This window comes from Geotrypetes seraphini, chromosome 4 (assembly GCF_902459505.1).
Source record: "Geotrypetes seraphini chromosome 4, aGeoSer1.1, whole genome shotgun sequence".
Taxonomy (NCBI): domain Eukaryota; kingdom Metazoa; phylum Chordata; class Amphibia; order Gymnophiona; family Dermophiidae; genus Geotrypetes; species Geotrypetes seraphini.
In genome coordinates this window covers 178,523,256-178,542,594 of record NC_047087.1, presented here as the reverse complement: position 1 = coordinate 178,542,594, position 19,339 = coordinate 178,523,256, and the positions used below count along the sequence as shown (strand labels likewise).

The 19,339-nt window shown below is 45.3% G+C and overlaps 1 protein-coding gene across 1 annotated transcript in view; it reads left to right on the top strand.

Moving 5' to 3' along the window:
- Positions 1-19,339, top strand: part of MMP15 (matrix metallopeptidase 15) — a 161,378-nt gene that overhangs the window by 103,259 nt on the left and 38,780 nt on the right. Inside the window, exon 8 of the mRNA XM_033940918.1 lies at positions 18,032-18,182. Within this exon, the coding sequence (XP_033796809.1) occupies positions 18,032-18,182 (151 nt within the window). The remainder of the gene's footprint in view (positions 1-18,031; positions 18,183-19,339) is intronic.

Sequence of the window (19,339 nt, the reverse complement as noted above, 5' to 3'; positions counted from 1 at the left end):
ACATGTGGATTGTGAAAAATTGCAAGCAAACTAGGCATCTAAGTGGCAGACAAAATTTAATGTGGACTAATGCAATGTGATGCACATTGGGAAGAATAACCCAAATCATAGTTACCAGATGCTAGGGTCCACCTTGGGGGTCAGCACCCAAGAAAAAGATCTGGGTATCATTGTAGACAATACGCTGAATCCTTCCACCCAATATGCGGCAGCAGCCAAGAAAGCAAACAAGATGCTAGGAATTTTTAGAAAAGGGGATGGTAAATAAGACTAAGAATGTTATAATGCCTCTGTATCACTCCTTGGTGCAACCTCATCTTGAGTGTTGCGTTCAGTTCTGGTCATTATCTCAAAATGCTATAGCGGAATTAGAAGATCAACCAAGATGATAAAGGGGATGGAACTCCTCTTGTATGAGGAAAGACTAAAGAGATTAGAGCTCTTCAGCTTGGAAAAGAGATGGCTTAGGGGAAATATGATTGAAGTCTACAAAATCCTGAGTAATGTAAAACGGGTACAAGTGGATCGATTTTTATTTTTTATTTTTTTTTTACTCCAAAAATTACAAAGACTAGGGACACTCAATGAAGTTACAGGAAATACTTTTAAAACAAATAGGAGGAAATATTTTTTCGCTCAGAGAATAGTTAAGCTCTGGAACACATTGCCAGAGGATATAGTAAGAGCGATTAACGTAGCTGTTTTTAAAAACGGGTTGGATGGGTTCCTGGAGAAAAAGTCCTTAGTCTGCTATTGAGACAAACATGAGGAAGCCACTGCTTGCCCCGGATCGGTAGCATGGAATATTGCTATTATTTGGGCTTTTGCCAGGTACTTGTGACCTGGATTAGCCACTGTGAAGGCGGGATTGGTCTGACTCAGTAAGGCTATTCTTATGTTCTGATGTTCTCTACCATCGCCATGCTCTCTTAAGTGCTCTAAAAAAGAGTAGCATTGACCCTACTTTCCTGTTCCTCACATATTGGGTGCATAAGCGATTTATAAAAGTGAACATTCTAAATCACTAAGTGCAAATTTTGCTCAATTCCCTCACTCTTTGTGTAGCCAGTGCATGAGCGCCACCTTATTATAACTAACTAACTAAAACTTAGGGCCTCTTCTATCAAACTGTGCTAGCAGTTTGTAGTTCAGAGAGCCGCGCTGAATGGCCTGTGCTGCTCCCGATGCTCATAGGAACTCTATGAGCATCGTGAGCAGCGCAGACCATTCAGCATGGCTCACCACGCTACAAGCTGCTAGCTTCAGTTTGATAGAAGAGGCCCTTAGTTTTATAGATCAACTCGGTTAACAGTAATATAATTCATAAACTTGACAAGGAAAAGTAGACTAGAATAGTTAGTTTCCAAAATGTTTAGCAAACAAAAAGGTTTTCAGAGCTTCTTAATGTAAGTGATAAAACATAAGAACATAAGCAGTGCCTCTGCTGGGACAGACCAGAGGTCCATCATGCCCAGCAGTCCTCTTATGCGGTAACCCATCAGGTCCAGGATCTGTATAGTAATCCTCTATCTATACCCTTCTAGCTCCTTTTCCTTCAAGAAATTATCTAATCCCTTCTTGAACCCCAATACTGTACTCTGTCTTATCACACCCTCCAGAAGCGCATTCCAGGTGTCCACCACCCTTTGGGTGAAGAGAAACTTCCTAGCATTGGTTCTGAATCCATCCCCTCTTAATTTTTCCGAATGCCCTCTCATTCTTGTAGTTTTTGAAAGTTTGAAGAATCTGTCCCTCTCCACTTTCTCTATGCCCTTCATGATCTTGTAAGTCTCTATCATGTCCCTCTAAGTCTCCACTTTTCCAGGGAAAAGAGCCCCAGTTTCTCTAATCTTTCAGCATATGAAAGGTTTTCCATACCTTTTATCAATCATGTCGCTCTTTTCTGGACCCTCTCGAGTTTCGCCATATCCTTCTTAAGGTACGGCGACCAATACTGGACGCAGAACTCTAGATGCGGGTGCACCATCGCCCGATACAAAGGCAGGATAACTTCCTTCATTGTAATACCTTTCTTGATAATATCTAGCATTCTATTTGCCTTCTTAGAGGCCGCTGCTTCATTGTCTTGTCCACTATTACCCCCAAGTCTTTTCTTGGGTACTTTCACCCATTACCAGCCCTCCCATCGTATAGCTGTACTTCGGGTTTCTGTTTCCTACGTGCAAGACTTCCATTTCTCTACATTAAACTTCATCTGCCATCTCGTCACCCACTCTCCTAGTTTGTTCTGGTCCCTTTGTAAATCTTCACAGTCCTCTTTAGTCCTAACTCCACTAAATAGTTTGGTGTCGTCTGCGAATTTTATTACTTTGCACTTTGTCCCTGTTTCTAGATCATTTATAAATATATTGAACAGAAGCAGTCCGAGTACCGACCCCTGCGGAACACCACTTGTGACCCTCCTCCAGTCAGAGTAGTGGCCCTTCACTCCTACCCTTTGCTTCCTATCCACCAGCCAATTTTTGGTCCATCTATGTACGTCTCCTTCCACCCCATGGTTCTTCAGTTTCCGTAGTAGGCGTTCATGGGGTACCTTGTCAAAGGCTTTTTGGAAATCTAAGTATACGATGTCTATGGGGTCCCCTTTGTCCATCCGTTTGTTAATTCCTTCGAAGAAGTGCAATAAGTTCGTTAGGCACGATCTTCCCTTGCAGAAGCCATGTTGGCTTGTTTTCATCAGTTTATTCCTTTCTAGATTGCTCATTGATGCTGTCTTTTATCAGCACTTCTGCCATCTTCCCCGGAATCGAAGTCAAACTTACCAGTCTGTAGTTCCCCGGGTCTCCTCTTGATCCTTTTTTAAAGATGGGTGTAACATTTGCTATCTTCCAATCCTCTGGGATCACGCCTGTTTTCAGAGACAGATTACAAACCTGCTGTAGTAGTTCCGCTATTTCCTCCTTTAGTTCTTTCAATACCCTAGGGTGGATTCCGTCCGGGCCCGGAGATTTGTCAGTTTTTAATCTATCTCTCTACTTGTGTATGTCTTCAAGGCTTACCTCCATGGATGTTAATTTTTCTGCTTGATCTCCTTTGAAGATTTTTTTCAGGTTCCGGCACGTTGGATGTGTCCTCTTTTGTAAATACTGACGAAAAGAACATGTCTAGTCTATCCGCCACTTCTTTTTCCTCCTTCACCACTCCTTTCCTATCTCCGTCATCCAGCGGTCCCTCCTCCTCCCTAGCTGTCTGCTTCCTTTTAACATATCTGAAGAATGGTTTGAAATTTCATGCTTCCCTGGCTAGCCTCTCTTCATATTCTCTTTTTGCTCTTCTAACCATGAGGTGACATTCTTTTTGATGCTTCTTGTGTTCTTTCCAGTTCTCCTTGGTTTTGTCCTTTTTCTATTTCCGGAATGAATTCTTATCTCCTATCACTTTCTTTACTTCTTTAGTTATCCACGCCAGGTCTTTTGTTCGGCTCTTTTTGCATCCTTTTCTAAATCTGGGGATATACATATTATCCCAGGACAAGCAGGCAGCATATTCTTGACTGATGGGTGACGGCACCGACGGAGCCCCGGTACGGACACTTTTAGAGTGATTGCACTCTAAGAACTTGGAAAGTTCTAGAGACCGCACCGCGCATGCGCGAGTGCCTTCCCGCCCGACCCCGACGCGCGGTCCCTCAGTTTCTTAGTTTCCGCGGAGCTAAGAAGTCGCATGTTTCAACGGCTGTTGAAAATTTTTTCCTTCGCCTTCCCGCTCGCGTAAACTTGTTCGGGTTTTTTTGCCCTTTCTTTTTTCTTTATTTTGTAAAAAAAAAAAAAAAAAATTCTTTTATTTTTTCAAGTTTTCTTGATTTGCCCCGGCGGGGCCTACTGCCATTATCGAGGCCTCGGCCTTCGATTTGGCAGAAGCTGTTTTTCCGTTCATGCCCCCCCAGCCCGGGTTCAAGAAGTGCCAGCGGTGTGCACGGCCTATTTCCCTTACAGACCCACACAACTGGTGCCTACAGTGTCTGGGTCCGGAACATCAGGCCTCCACCTGCACCCGCTGTGCCACTTTGAAAAAGCGGACTCTGAAAAATCGTGAAATACAACAGAGACTGCTGTTCGGCACCGACATGTCCGCACCCGCGTCTTCGACACCGGTCTCGGTCCCTGTTTCGTCGGCACCCACCTCATCGACGCCGCACGATACCGCGCCGGCGTCGCAGCATGCAGGTAAGCTGGCTAAGAAGCCTTCCCCGCTGGAGCGTCCTCCGGTCTCCATTGCAGCGAGTCCAGTCCTGCCGACCGTGAGGCGCCAGCGGAAGCGCTCCGCCCCTATCGAGGTGAGTCCCTCGACATCGGGCTCCTCATCTCCGGGGCGTAGAGCGGCACCGCAGGTACCGCAGAAGAAAAAGGCGGTACCGGTGCTCTCCCTCGATGATCGCATTGCGGCCATCTTACAGGCACAGCTTAAGGATCAGCTCCAACTCCTCCTTCCAGCTCTCCTGACACCGAGCCCTCCGGTGTCGGCCCCCACTGGGCCACCGGTACCGATTGTGGAACAGCCTATATTGTCGGCATCCACTCTTTCGGTACCGGTACACTCGGCCTCATCGGTATCGATGCCTGTCCTCGCGCCGGAGCTCAGGTCTCATCACCAATCGGTACAGACTTCGGCTCCAGTGCAACCGATAACATCACCCGGTACCGCATCGATGAGGTCGGGTAAATCGGTACGCAAGTCCCGACACCTGGAACCATCCACCCCTGAGTCTCGGGACCGTGGTTCCCATATTCGGGACCCTGATCTGTGGGGCGATTCTGAAGAACCTTTTCTATCAGAAGGGGAGTGTTCGTCAGAGGAAGACGAGCCTGTTCTTCAAGACACTTCCTCCAAACCTGATTCCACATCTTTCTCCTCTTTTTTAAGAAATATGTGTGACTCTCTTTCCATTCCTTTGGAGGCTGAGTCTAAAAAGTCTAAAGCCTTTCTAGACGCTCTTGATTTTGACCAGCCTCCAAAGGAATTCTTGAAACTCCCTTTACATGACATCCTGAGGGAAACCTTTTACAAGAATTTAGAGACTCCTCTTACTGTCCCGGGAGCCCCCCGCAAATTGGATTCCCTATATAAAGTTATCCCTATTCCTGGGTTCGACAAACCACAGCTCCCGCATGAGTCTCTCCTTGTAGAATCCACCCTCAAGAAGTCCTCAGGAGCTAGTGTCTATGCCTCTGTTCCTCCTGGCAGAGAGGGAAAAGCCATGGACAAATTTGGTAAGCGACTTTACCAGAATGCGATGCTTGCTAATCGATCTGGAAACTATGCTTTTCATTTTTCTTTTTATTTGAAGCATCTCCTTACCACCATGGCTTCCTTTGAGCAGTACCTTTCTGTGGGGAAACGTGAGGCTTTCCATCAATGCTCTTCATCTCTTTTTCTGCTTAGAAAATTCATGGTAAGGTCTATACCTCCCTCAACCGATAGGAGGACGACTCTCTTTCTTTCTCAGCCGGTGGGAAGTTATCACTTCGGACCAATGGGTCCTCAACATCATCCGCCACGGCTACTCTCTCAACTTTCTCACCCTTCCGGGCCAAAGTCTACCAAAAGAGTCTGCTTTGCACACTCCCCAGTCTTCCCTCCTTCTTCAGGAGGTTCAATCCCTCCTACTTCTGAACGCCATAGAGGAAGTTCCTCTAGATCAAAGGGGGCAGGGATTCTACTCCCGTTATTTTCTGGTTCCCAAAAAAACAGGAGACCTCAGACCAATTCTAGATCTGCGAGACCTCAACAAATGCTTGGTCAAAGAAAAATTCAAGATGCTATCTCTAGCTACGCTTTATCCTCTCCTCAATCACAAAGACTGGCTATGCTCTCTCGATCTCAAAGAGGCCTACACTCACATACCAATCAACCCGGCCTCCAGACAGTACCTTCGCTTCATGGTCAATCACTGTCATTACCAATACAGAGTGCTCCCCTTCGGTCTTGCCTCCTCTCCAAGGGTGTTCACAAAATGTCTGATTGTGGTAGCAGCTTTTCTACGCTCGAACCACCTTCAGGTTTTTCCTTATCTGGACGACTGGTTAATCAAGGCCATTTCATCTCAGGCTGTTCTTCTGGCCACCAACCAGACCATCTTTTTTCTACAACTACTAGGGTTCGAAATCAATATACCCAAGTCTCACCTTCTCCCTACACAGAGACTTCAATTCATTGGAGCGGTGCTGGACACTGTCCAGATGAGAGCCTTCTTACCGGACAACCGTCTTCACAATCTCCAATCTCTCTGTCAGCAGGTGCTGCCTCAGCACTCCATTTCTGCAGAGCAGATGATGATTCTATTGGGTCACATGGCCTCCACAGTTCATGTCACACCCCTGGCACGTCTTCACCTGCGCACTCCTCAATGGACCCTGGCTGCCCAGTGGTCTCAAGCGACAGACTCTTGTTCACGACACATATCTGTGACATCATCTCTTCGTCAGTCTCTACAATGGTGGTTGATATCCTCAAATCTCTCCAGGGGTCTTCTGTTCCATCTGCCTCCTCATCAACTGGTCATCACCACCGACGCCTCCCCTTATGCATGGGGAGCCCATTTGAACGAGTTCCAAACTCAGGGCCTTTGGACTCCTCAGGAAATGAAGCATCACATCAATTTCCTGGAACTCAGGGCAATGTTCTATGCCCTCAAGGCCTTCCAACACCTTCTATTTCCTCAAGTCCTTCTACTCTGCACAGACAATCAGGTTGCCATGTACTACATCAACAAACAGGGTGGAACGGGCTCTCGCCTCTTATGCCAAGAAGCTCAGAGAATCTGGTCTTGGGCCGCCACTCGCCACTTATTCCTGAAGGCGATTTATATTCAGGGAGAACACAATTACTTAGCGGACAAGCTCAGCAGAATTCTCCAACCCCACGAATGGACTCTCGATCCATCGACTCTACAGTCCATCTTCGCCCAATGGGGCACTCCTCAGGTGGACCTCTTTGCAGCTCCTCACAATCATCAGTTGCCCCAATTCTGCTCCAGACTCTACTCTCCTCACCGTCTGGCAGCGGATGCTTTTCTTCTGGATTGGTCCAACCTGTTCCTTTATGCTTTCCCTCCTCTACCGCTCATGCTTCGGACCTTGTTCAAACTAAAGAGGGAACGAGCCACCATGATCCTGATTGCTCCACGATGGCCCAGGCAACATTGGTTCTCCCTTCTACTTCAACTCAGTTCCAGGGATCCATTTCTACTTCCACTGTTTCCCTCTCTGCTTACACAGGATCAGGAAACCCTCCTCCATCCCAACCTACAGTCTCTACACCTGACAGCTTGGTATCTCTCGGGCTGACTTCAACTGATCTTCTCCTATCTCAGCCTGTTCGCTCCATTCTGGACGCATCCAGGAAACCAGCCACTCTGCAATGTTACCATCAGAAGTGGACGAGGTTTTCTTCTTGGTGTCTCCTACATCATCATGACCCCAAGTCTCTTGCAGTGGAAACCCTATTGGATTATCTGCTTTCTCTGTCTAACTCTGGCCTCAAGTCTACCTCCATCAGAGTCCATCTCAGTGCCATTACGGCCTTTCATGAGCCGGTCCAGGGGAAACTCCTCTCAGCTCATCCCCTGGTCTCCAGATTCATGCGAGGTCTTTTCAATGTGAAACCACCTCTCAAAGCACCTCCTGTGATCTGGGATCTTAACGTGGTCCTCTCCACCTTGATGAAGCCTCCATTTGAACCCTTGGCTACTGCCACTTTCAAATTTCTCACTTGGAAGGTGCTTTTCCTTATTGCTCTCACCTCTGCCAGGAGGGTCAGTGAGCTCCATGCATTAGTTTCTGACCCACCTTTCACAGTCTTTCATCATGACAAGGTGGTTCTGCGTACACATCCAAAGTTTCTCCCTAAGGTTGTCTCTGAGTTCCATCTCAACCAATCTATTGTACTGCCTGTTTTTTTTCCCAAACCTCACTCCCATTCCGGAGAACAGGCTCTTCATACTTTGGACTGTAAGCGGGCTTTAGCTTACTATTTAGACCGTACTAAGCCCCACAGATCATCTCCCCAACTTTTTCTGTCCTTTGATCCGAATAAATTGGGACGTCCTGTTTCTAAGCGTACGCTATCTAATTGGCTTGCTGCGTGCATTTCATTCTGCTATGCTCAGTCGGGACTGACACTGGAAGGTTCTGTCACGGCCCATAGAGTTAGAGCTATGGCAGCATCTGTGGCTTTCCTCCGCTCCACGCCTATTGAGGAAATCTGCAAAGCTGCTACGTGGTCCTCAGTCCATACTTTTACATCTCATTATTGTCTGGATGCTTTCTCCAGACGGGATGGACATTTCGGCCAATCTGTTTTGCAAAATTTGTTTTCCTAATGGCCAACCTTCCCTCCATCCCTCTTTTTGTTAGCTTGGAGGTCACCCATCAGTCAAGAATATGCTGCCTGCTTGTCCTGGGATAAAGCACAGTTACTTACCGTAACAGGTGTTATCCAGGGACAGCAGGCAGATATTCTTGCGTCCCACCCACCTCCCCGGGTTGGCTTCTTAGCTGGCTTATCTTAACTGAGGGACCGCGCGTCGGGGTCGGGCGGGAAGGCACTCGCGCATGCGCGGTGCGGTCTCTAGAACTTTCCAAGTTCTTAGAGTGCAATCACTCTAAAAGTGTCCGTACCGGGGCTCCGTCGGTGCCGTCACCCATCAGTCAAGAATATCTGCCTGCTGTCCCTGGATAACACCTGTTACGGTAAGTAACTGTGCTTTTTGTGCCTCGCTCACTGTGTCCTTGAATAAAGACCAGGCTTGCTCTACAGTCTGCGATTTCTTTGAGCTATTCCTAAGTTTCTTCCTTACCATTATTCTCATCGCTTCGTTGTTTCCTTTCTTGAAGTAAAAAGTTGTCACTATGGTTCTCTTTCCCTTTGATATTCCTACTTCAACTTTGAACTTGATCATCAGCTGTTTCCCAACGGATCCACTACTTCCACTTCCTTTGCAGGTCCTCTTAGCCCATTAAGAATTAGATCCAGAGTGGCATTCCCTCTTGTCAGTTCTCTGACAAGCTGCTCCATGAAGCAGTCCTGTATAGCCTTCAGGAATCTGGTCTTCCTAGCACATTGTGAGTTTCCAAGACTCCAGTCTATCCTGGGATAGTTGAAGTCTCCCATAACAATCGTGTTACCGTTTTTACATTCTCGCTTCATCTCGGCTTTCATTTCTTCATCGTTTGCTTCGGTTTGCCCAGGTGGACGATAGTACAGGCCCATCTTTATCTTGGGCCCTTTACTTCCCGGTATTTTAACCCATAGTGATTCCAATTTGTTGGTTGTCGCTGTTGTGTCCACTCTGGTCGAGTGTATGTTCTTTTATGTATAGGGCTATTCCTCCTCCTTTCTGACCTGACCTGTCTTCGCGATAGAGTTTGTACCCCGGCAGTGCTATGTCCCATTTGTTTTCTTCATTCCACTATGTTTCAGAGACCCCAATGATGTCTAGGTTCTCATTTTTGGCCATGACTTCAAATTCTCCCATTTTGTTCCTTAGGCTCCTTGCATTAGTATACATGCAATTTAAGTCCTGGTATTTTTTTGTCTTCATTTCCTTTCCCTGTGCTACGATCTTCTTATCATCTTCTTCTTGATCTGTCAACTCTTGTTTTTTGCCCGTTGTGTCTTCCCAGCATTTTCCCCACTCAGTTTCCTCACGGGATACCTTCTTCCGAATTGTCGACACTTGGTTGACTGTCGGCTTTCCCCTTCTTCTTAGTTTTTCGGTTAATTTAAAAGCAAAATAATGACTAAATCTCTTGAAGGTTCTGTTTTTACCACTGAGAGAGGAAAATGTAAGTTTTAATTTTTGAGTACTTCTGGCAAGATGAGACCTATGTACATTCCTATTTAAAGGAATCAAAGTGATGAAAATGCCAAATAAGATCTTAAATGCAATACAAATGCACTTGAATTGAATTCTGAGATGTTTATGTTTTATTAAAATCTTTCTATACTGCCTATAAAACCAAAAAGGATCAAAGCAGTTTACATCACAACTTAATCATATTTAAGAAAGGAACTCCATTAGAAAATAGGAAAGGAAAGAAGAAAAAGGAAAGAAATTAAAATTTCTAAAACATATCCACTAAAACTGTTATATGAAATAAATAAATCCAAATAAACACAAATCAGTACAAATTAATACAGATTGCAGTCCCCATTCCATTATTCAATTTGAGAGAGCCATTTGAAAAAAATGTGCTTTTAGATATCTCTTAAAATTTTGAAATGATTCTTCCTTCCTTATCTATACTGGTGAATTGTTCCACAATATTGGAACTAAGTAGAAAAATGCACCATTTCTAGTTGAGGCAAGGTGAACCTTTGAGATATGGGGAACAGCTACTCTTGTCATTTAAAGATCTCAACGAGTGACTAGGTGTGTAGAATAACCCTAGATTAGATATAATGGTTGTAACTCAAATAATGCCCTTTGTGCCAACATCAGGATTTTAAATTTAATTTTAAATTCCATTGGGAGCCAATGTAATTCCTTGAGCAGAGGGGTCACATGATCAAATTTACTCTTACCGAAAATAAGCTTAGCTGCAGTATTCTGTATTAGTTGAAGTCTCTGCAGACTAGCCTTTGAAAGACCTAAATACATTGAGTTACAAAATGATTGTTTGAACCAATACTGAGAAATGTTGCTGATGAAAGAGTGCTCTCATTCTTCTCAGAGCACAGAGGCTGAAAAAACACTTTTTTACAAGCAAACTTAATTGTTCCTTGAATGTAAGTGATGAATCGATGACAATACCCAAATTTAAACTACCTTTCTCTTTAGATAGGATAAGTTTATTATAACTAATATGGGTTCCTGTAACCCTCCAGATAAATTTATGAATGATGCTCTTATAATGTCACTCATCTGATAGAGTTATCCAAACTGGCAAAGTTTGTAAAATACAGTGGTGCCTCGCATAAAGAACGCCTCGCACAGCGAACGCTGCACACAACGAACTTCATGTCATGATTCATACAACGAACTTTGTTTCACACAACGAAGTCGCCCGAGCTTCCACGATCGCTGCCGATGTATTGCATCCTTCCGCGCAGGCACTGCAGGCAGTCATTAGTCACTGCGCTTAACGCGTTTCACATAACGAACTTTTCGCATAACAAACTTGCTCCTGGAACGAATTAAGTTCGTTGTGTGAGGCACCACTGTATACAAAAGGTTGGGAATAAGCACCAGTTTGACAACTGCCACCCTACTGAACAACGATAGAGGGAGGATCTTTCCAATGCTCACAGATATATTTAATCTTCATAAAATATATAAGAGTCCTTGCATATGTAAATACCCAGATATTTGAGCATACCCTAGATCCACCCCAATGGAAAGTCCATCAAGCTCATTGGGCACAAGGGGTCTGTGATTTTCAAAGCCTCTGATTTTTCATAATTTATTTTTAGACATGAAAACTTGCAAAAATACAGCAACATTTCATATCCATATATACCGTATTTTCACTTAGATAACGCGCACCCGTGTAAAACGCGCACACGGGTATAGCGCGCGGAAAACACAAATTTATGTAAAGAAATTTTTATATACTGCGCTCACGGGTATACCGCGCATGCCGCCCCGACTCTCCTCTGGCTGCCCCGACTCTCCTCTGGCTGCCCTGACTTTCCGTTCGCTGCCCCGACTCTCCGTTCACCTGCCCCGACTCTCCGTTCACCTGCCCCGACTTTCCGTTCGCTGCCCCGACTCTCCTCTGGCTGCCCCGACTCTCCTCTGGCTGCCCCGACTCTCCGTTCGCTGCCCCGACTCTCCTCTAGCTGCCCCGACTCTCCGTTCACCTGCCCCGACTTTCCGTTCACTGCCCCGACTCTCCTCTGGCTGCCCTGACTTTCCATTCGCTGCCCCGACTCTCCTCTGGTTGCCCCGACTCTCCGTTCACCCGCCCCGACTTTCCGTTCACTGCCCCGACTCTCCTCTGGCTGCCCCGACTCTCCTCTGGCTGCCCCGACTTTCCATTCGCTGCCCCGACTCTCCGTGCGCTGCCCCGACTCTCCTTTCGCCCGCCCTGCCCTGCTCCCAGCTCTGTAAGCATGCGCAATGGTCTGAGCATGCTTGCCGCTTAGTTTTCTGCGCCGGGTTGTGGGGGGCGCGTTTTTGACCTGTCACCAAGGCGGTTTTTCTGGCGGTGTGCTTTTCACCACGTGGCTGTGGCCCCCCTCTATCTGGCCTTGTAATTTGCCCAGTGAATACTATTTTGACTATACAACAGCATCTCAGCCTTTGGGTAAGCCTATAAAAGATTAATGCTGCATGTAGAGCCCACATTTTAATTTGATCTCTTCAGATTGGTATTCTGCATATATCTACCCGGTAGTAGAGTTTATCAATTAAATTTAAATTTACCGCCATAATGGCAGGAATGAGACGAAAGTCATATACAGCGGACTTTAAGCTTCAAGTCGTTGCGAAAGCTGAGGAAATAGGCAACCGGGCCGCAGCGAGAGAGTTCGATGTTGGAGAAACATCGGTGCGTGAATGGAGAAAAGATAAGAAGGAACTGGAGAAATGCAATCCGCGAAAACGGGCACATCGTGGGGCCAAACCAAAATGGCCTCAGCTGGAGGATGACTTGAAGCAGTGGATTCTGGCGAGAAGGGAGCAAAATCAATCAGTCTCTACTGTTGCGATTCAGATGAAGGCAAAACTACTTGCCAATGGAAGAGGAATACCCGACTTCAAAGCTGGCTTCACATGGATCTCAAAATTTATGAAAAGGAACGGACTATCAGTTAGAATGAGAACAACTGTTGGCCAGCGACTTCCAGATGACTGGCAGCAAAAATTGATTGATTTCCGTGACTTTGTCGCCAAAGAAATATCTGAACTTGGCATCACTGCAAAAGATGTCATCAACATGGATGAAATTCCAATGGCATTCGACATTCCAGCGACAAGAACCATAGCCCCCACAGGTACTAAATCTGTTGCCATCACCACAACTGGGCATGAAAGAACGTGTTTTACAGTCGTTCTTGGTTGCTCAGCTAGCGGGGTTAAGTTAAAGCCCATGCTCATTTTCAAAAGGGTCACTATGCCCCGTGAAAAGCTGCCCACCAGTGTGGTTGTGCACTGCAACAAGAAGGGATGGATGGACTGCGACGTAATGAGATTGTGGGTAGATAAATGCTTTAGGGCAAGACAGGGTGGATTCTTTGCAAAAAAATCCTTGTTAATTTTTGATGCCATGGCTGCCCACAAAGAAAAAAATGTTCAGGCCTACATTAATTCTACTCGTGCCCACATCGCTGTGATACCTGGAGGCCTGACATGTAAGCTGCAACCACTTGACATCGCAGTGAATCATCCATTCAAGACTTTTATTAGAAAGGAGTGGGAGGAGTGGATGCAGAGCGCCATGCACGAGTACACACCCGCGGGGCGGCTGAAGCGGGCAACTTTCACAGAAGTCTGCAAGTGGGTGGCTTCAGCATGGGACAAAATAACACCAGATACCATTCGAAATGGATTTAGAAAAGCGGGCATTGTTTATGAAACCAATGACACTACGGGTACTACCAGTGCAGCGGAAGGAGGCAACAACATGGATATCAGCGATGATGATGACGATATTACTTCGGAAATAAACGAGGATCGTCTGCAGGCCGTGCTCACTTTATTTAATGATGATGATGACAATTCGGATTTTGATGGATTCAAGGATTCAGATGACTGTGATGATGATGACTGAATAAACCTGTAAACTTTGTTTATTTACAACTTTACCGTAATTACGGTAACTGTATTTAGATTATTTTGTCCTCGATACTTCGTTTGATCTACCGGTTAATGTTATAGTTTATAAGAATGAACATGTAATTTCTGTTCTTGTTGCTGAATTCATACTCACTAACTCTAGATTAAAAGTTATACGGTTGTTTATAAGAATGAACAGTTTTTTTCTTTTCACGTGTTTGGTTGGAGGGTGTGTGAATGGTGCGTGAGTTCTCCTATGTCTGGTTGAGGTGGATTGAATTACCGGTATTTAGCTGAAGAAATTATGGTAGTTAAACACCCCCCTCCCCCCCCATTCCACACACATTACGGTAATTCTCTTCCATTTTTGTTCCCATTATAAAAAACACTGATAAGTTTCCAGAAAAAAATACATTAAAATAAGAAGTGAAAACAAAGGCCCCTACAGATGAGAACATAACATAAGAATAGCCTAACTGGGTCAGTCCAATGGTCCATCATGCCCAGTAGCCCATTCTCATGGTAGCCAATCCAGGTCACTAATACCTGGTCAAAACCTAAAGAATAGCAAACATTCCATGCTACGGATCCAGGGCAAGCAGACGCTTCCCCCATGTCTTAATAACAGACTATGGACTTTTCCTCCAGGAATTTGTCCAAACCTTTTTAAAACCAGCAACGCTATCTGCTTTTACCATAACTTAAATCTTTCCTTCCAAACAGAGACCTTGCTAGATGTCAAATACAGAAAGAACAAGGTAACTTCACAAGGACTTAGCTGTGCAGGAAATGTGAATCTCCTCATACACCCACCATATAGTGCAAAAATGTGCAAAGGTCTGTTTTTTTCTTTCGATCACTACATAGCCTAATGCCACACAAATATATTCTGAAGGTCAATGCTAAGGTTAACAAAGTTTCCTTCCTTGGACCACAAGGAGATACTGACAAACCACTAGAAGAGATCCCAAAACAACTACGCAGGCACAACACCACTCAGTGTGTGAATCAGTTCAGTGGAGTGGACTACGGTAACTGGGGGGTGGAAATGGACCCGGAGTTTTCTCAGCAGAATTTCCCAGAACATCTCTTCCTCTCAACACATTGACACGCTGGTGGGTTTATTTTATAGCTTTTTCACTCCCTTCGGTCTGTCTGTCCCCCCTTGAAGTCCTGTCCCCCTTTGAAGTCCTGCCTGTCCCCCCTTGAAGTCCTGTCCCCCCTTGAAGTCCTGCCTGTACCCCCTTGAAGTCCTGTCTGTCCCCCCTTGAGGTCCTGTCCCCCCTTGAAGTCCTGTCCCCCCCTTGAAGTCCTGTCCCCCCTTGAAGTCCTGTCCCCATCCTGAAAGCCTGATGCCCCCCCCCGGCGCCCGATTCATCATCCGGAAGGACCGCTCGCACCCCCACCGCTCGCACTCCCACCCCGATGGACCGCTCGCACCCCCACAGCCTCCCCCCCCTCCCCCATGGAGAAGCTGTCTACCTTGTTTCCAGATGCCAGTGAGCCCAGCTGTTTCCTCTGCCGGCGGTCCTGCCCCTTCTCTGAGCCCTGCGCTACGCTGCTTCCTCTTCCGGCGGTCCCGCCCTTTCTCTGACGTCAGAGAAAGGGCGGGACCGCCGGAAGAGGAAGCAGCGCAGCAGGGCTCAGAGAAGGGACAGGACCGCCGGCAGAGGAAACAGCTGGGCTCCCTGGCATCCGGAAACAAGGTAGACAGCTTCTCCATGGGGGAGGGGGGGAGACTGTGGGGGTGCGAGCGGTTCTTCGGGTGGGAGTGCGAGCGGTCCATCGGGGTGGGAGTGCGAGCGGTGGGGGTGCGAGTGGTCCTTCCGGATGATGAATCGGGCGTCGGGCGAGGTGGGAACTATGTAAAAAAAATTTTATATACCGCGCTCACGCGTATACCGCGCAAGGTTATGCATGGTTTGTAAAAACATGTATAACGCGCTCGTTATATGCGTGAAAATACGGTACTTGTTTAAATGTTTATTGAATTTCATAAAATATAATAATTCAACACAACAATTAATCTAATGACATTTAAGCCCTTCCCCCTCCCCACAACAAACTTATAAAAGTAGATGAATTGGGAGTACAAACCAGAAAGACAAGTCAATTAGCATGTATTCTACAATAGTCATCTAAAAGAGCCCAAACCCTCTTAAAATATCGAGCTGAACATTGCCTAACAGCAGCTACTTCTTCATATTTACGCATAAGACAGAGTTCCGCCCACCAAGCAGGAAAAGAAAGAACTGTACTGTTTTTAAGAACATCAGATATTTTGGCCTTATATTTTTAAACTAAATGCGATAAGTTAGCAGAATGCAAAATGACAACCCATGCTGACTCTGTCTCATTAAATCATGTATGTCTAAGTGTTCCACAATTTTATTTTTTATAATTGTCACTACCATTTTGCCTGGCACTGAAGTGAGGCTTACCGGTCTGAATTTCCTGGATCTCCCCTGGAGCCCTTTTTAAAAATTGGTAAAAACATTGGCCACCCTCCAATCTTCAGAGTAGCCATACTGGGTCAGACCCATCTAGTAGCCCAGTATCCTGTTTCCACAGTGGCCAATCCAAGTACCTGGCAGAAATCCAAAGAGTAGCAACATTTTATGCTACTGATCCCAGGGCAAGCAGAGTCTTACACCATGTCTGTCTCAATAGCAGACTATGGATTTTTCTTCCAGGAATTTGTCCAACCCTTTTTTTTTTTAAACTAGCTACATTAACTGCTGTTACCATGTCCTCTGTCAATGCGTTCCAGAGCTTAATTATTCTCTGAGTGAAAAAATATTTGTTGGTTTTAAAAGTATTTCCTTGTAACTTCGAGTGTCCCCTAGTCTTTGTAATTTTTGATGAAGTAAAAATATTGATCTACTTGTACTCATTCTATACCACTCAGGATTTTGTAGATTTGTGGTCTTACTTCTGAGAGATCAGCTCAGAGTTTTAAAAGAACCTATACAGTTTATAACTGCTAGAACTGTGGTCTCAAACTCAAATCCTTTGCAGGGCCACATTTTCGATTTGTCAGTACTTGGAGGGCCGCTGAAAAAATAGTTAATTTCTTATTAAAGAAATGACAATTTTGTATGAGGTAAAACTCTTTATAGTTTATAAATCTCCCCCCCCCCCCCCGAAGGCCTGAATGTTCCCCCCTTCTTTGCAGCATCCTCCAGCTTCCTCCCTAGCCTCCCGGTCTTATTTTCAGTTAATTACCGCAGCCTGCAGAGAGGTTCGCCGGTGCTGTAGCGTTCCTTGCAGACTACCTCAGTCTTAGCAGCACGTTCCCTCTGTCGCGGTCCCACCCTTCCTCTGACATCAGGGGCAGGATCGAAGCAGAGGGAATGTGCTGCTGAGACGACGGCAGCCTGCAAGGATCACTACAGCACCGGTGATCCTCTCTGCAGGCAGCGGTAATTATCTGAAGGTAAGAGTGGGAGGCCAGGAGGGGGGAAGCCGTAGGACGCTGCAAAGAGCAGGCAGCACTAGTACAAACCGCGGGCCACAAAATAGTACCTGGCGGGCCACATGTGGCCCCCGGGCCGCGAGTTTGAGACCACTGTGCTAGAACTACTCATTTACTTAGATTTTCCTTCTTATATGTTGTAAAATGCAACTGGGACTTACCTTTGCCTATTTAGGAGCTTTGGTATGGAATCAGCTTGTTTAAGATTTTGTACATTTCTTAAAACATTTTTGGTTGTTTCAATCACCTAATAGTCTGGTGGGGGGGGGGTTCTGAAGAATTCAAGTTTTATAATTCTCTCATATATTGAGGTTCTTTTGAATCGTAATCCGCATTGAACCTAATCGGATAGATGGCGGAATATAGGAACCTGAATTGAATTGTACTTCATGTAGTCATAGGGACTACAGTCATGAATTTGGGATTTTTTTGATAGGCCTTCATGCTAGTTTGTTTTATTCTTATACCAGTTCTTCTGCACAATAAAGGACCAGGCAGCAATATACCCTGTCTTGCTGACCTGGTAAAGTTCTCTGCTGCACCAGAGTGTGTGGGGCAGATAATATCAGTAAAGCAGTTTGTCTTCTGTCTCCATCTGCTGGTAGAAGAAAATAAATGTGCATTTAGGTTGGTCTGCCAGGACTCAAGGAAAGAAAATTATCAGAAGATTAAATTTTTCATTTTTCATTTTATACATATACCTTGTTTAGAAAAATAATCTTTAAATATGTGTCCCTATTGTTTTGTAGAAGCTGGCAGTCTTGTTGGCTATATTTAGTATATTTGAACTGTTTTCTGTCTTGTGTTTATTTTACCAGGAGAAAAGTACTGGTTGTTTCGTGAGGCCAACCTGGAGCCTGGGTATCCACAGTACCTCACCCACTATGGCTTCGGTATTCCCTATGACAGGATTGACACTGCCATTTGGTGGGAACCCACTGGCCACACCTTCTTTTTTCAAGGTGACAGGTGAGAGCAGATACAGGTAGTAGAACCCAGCTTCTCTTTAATGAAATGTGTTAATGTGGGTAGAAACAATGACCTCTATTTTAAAAGAATTTCTTGTGTAAATAGCATTTACATGTCAAGATATAAAAGCTGATAGTTAAAAGTGGAGATTTTATTCTATTTTATTATTTTCCCCCATTTATATACTATTGTAAACTTGAAAACTTAAAACTTGAGATCCTCACAATGCAGAGATTTCAAAGGGAGGTAATTTGGACAGGGCTTGGGTGGGGCAAAGACCTACACATGTATTCCCCATTTCACCAAGGTAATACATAAGTATAGGGAAAAATACTCCCACTGGGTTTTTCACCAGCTCAGAACCACTCGTAGAAATTTTTTTTAAAAGTGCTTGTTTCAGCACTGTATTAAGGGAGTCATTTTCCTTTTAATCCCCCATTTTTTATTTCTGCCTCCAAAATAACCAAATTAAAATTTCAGCCTCGCTATTTGATTGGCAGCAATAACATGTGCAGATTTGTAAAATGTCTGGCCAGATGTGCATACTTGCAGGTATTTTAGAGAAGGGGATACAGCATGGAGCAGCTTCTTCCCCTGAGGGAATGAATGATGGTGAGTGTAGTCGCAGGCCTTCCAGGTCTCCAGCCTCTAATGTTTCCTGTGGAACTCACTGGTGGAAGACTGCCAGCTGAGTTCTGGGAGAAAAAAAAGCTCTGAGCAGCTGTGAAAAAAGTCAGGCAGAAAGCCTTTGTGTGCTGTGGAGTTGGGCCCCCAGCCAAGGCATGGTTGACCAGCAGGAAACAGTGGAAGTAGCAGACTTCCCATGATATTTTGAGCACTTCCATACACTAACACTCGAAGAGATCATCAAGTGGCAGTTTGCAAAGGCCATAGGGAGGCTCATATGTCCTCTTTCCCTGCTGCATTTCAGTGTTGGATCCTCAATAATGACCCAGAATAAGCTTCCTCACCTGCCTTACTGTTGAGGTATTGCCTTAGAACAGCTGCTCTCAAATGGTAGGGGGGGGAAGACTGGCCGGCAGAGTAGAAAGGATAGTGATTACAGGGAAGGAGGGAAGAAATGAAGAAACAGGTTATATTAAGAGGGAGAGAGACTAGAGATGGAATATAAGATAGTGTGACTCCTGTATTTGAAT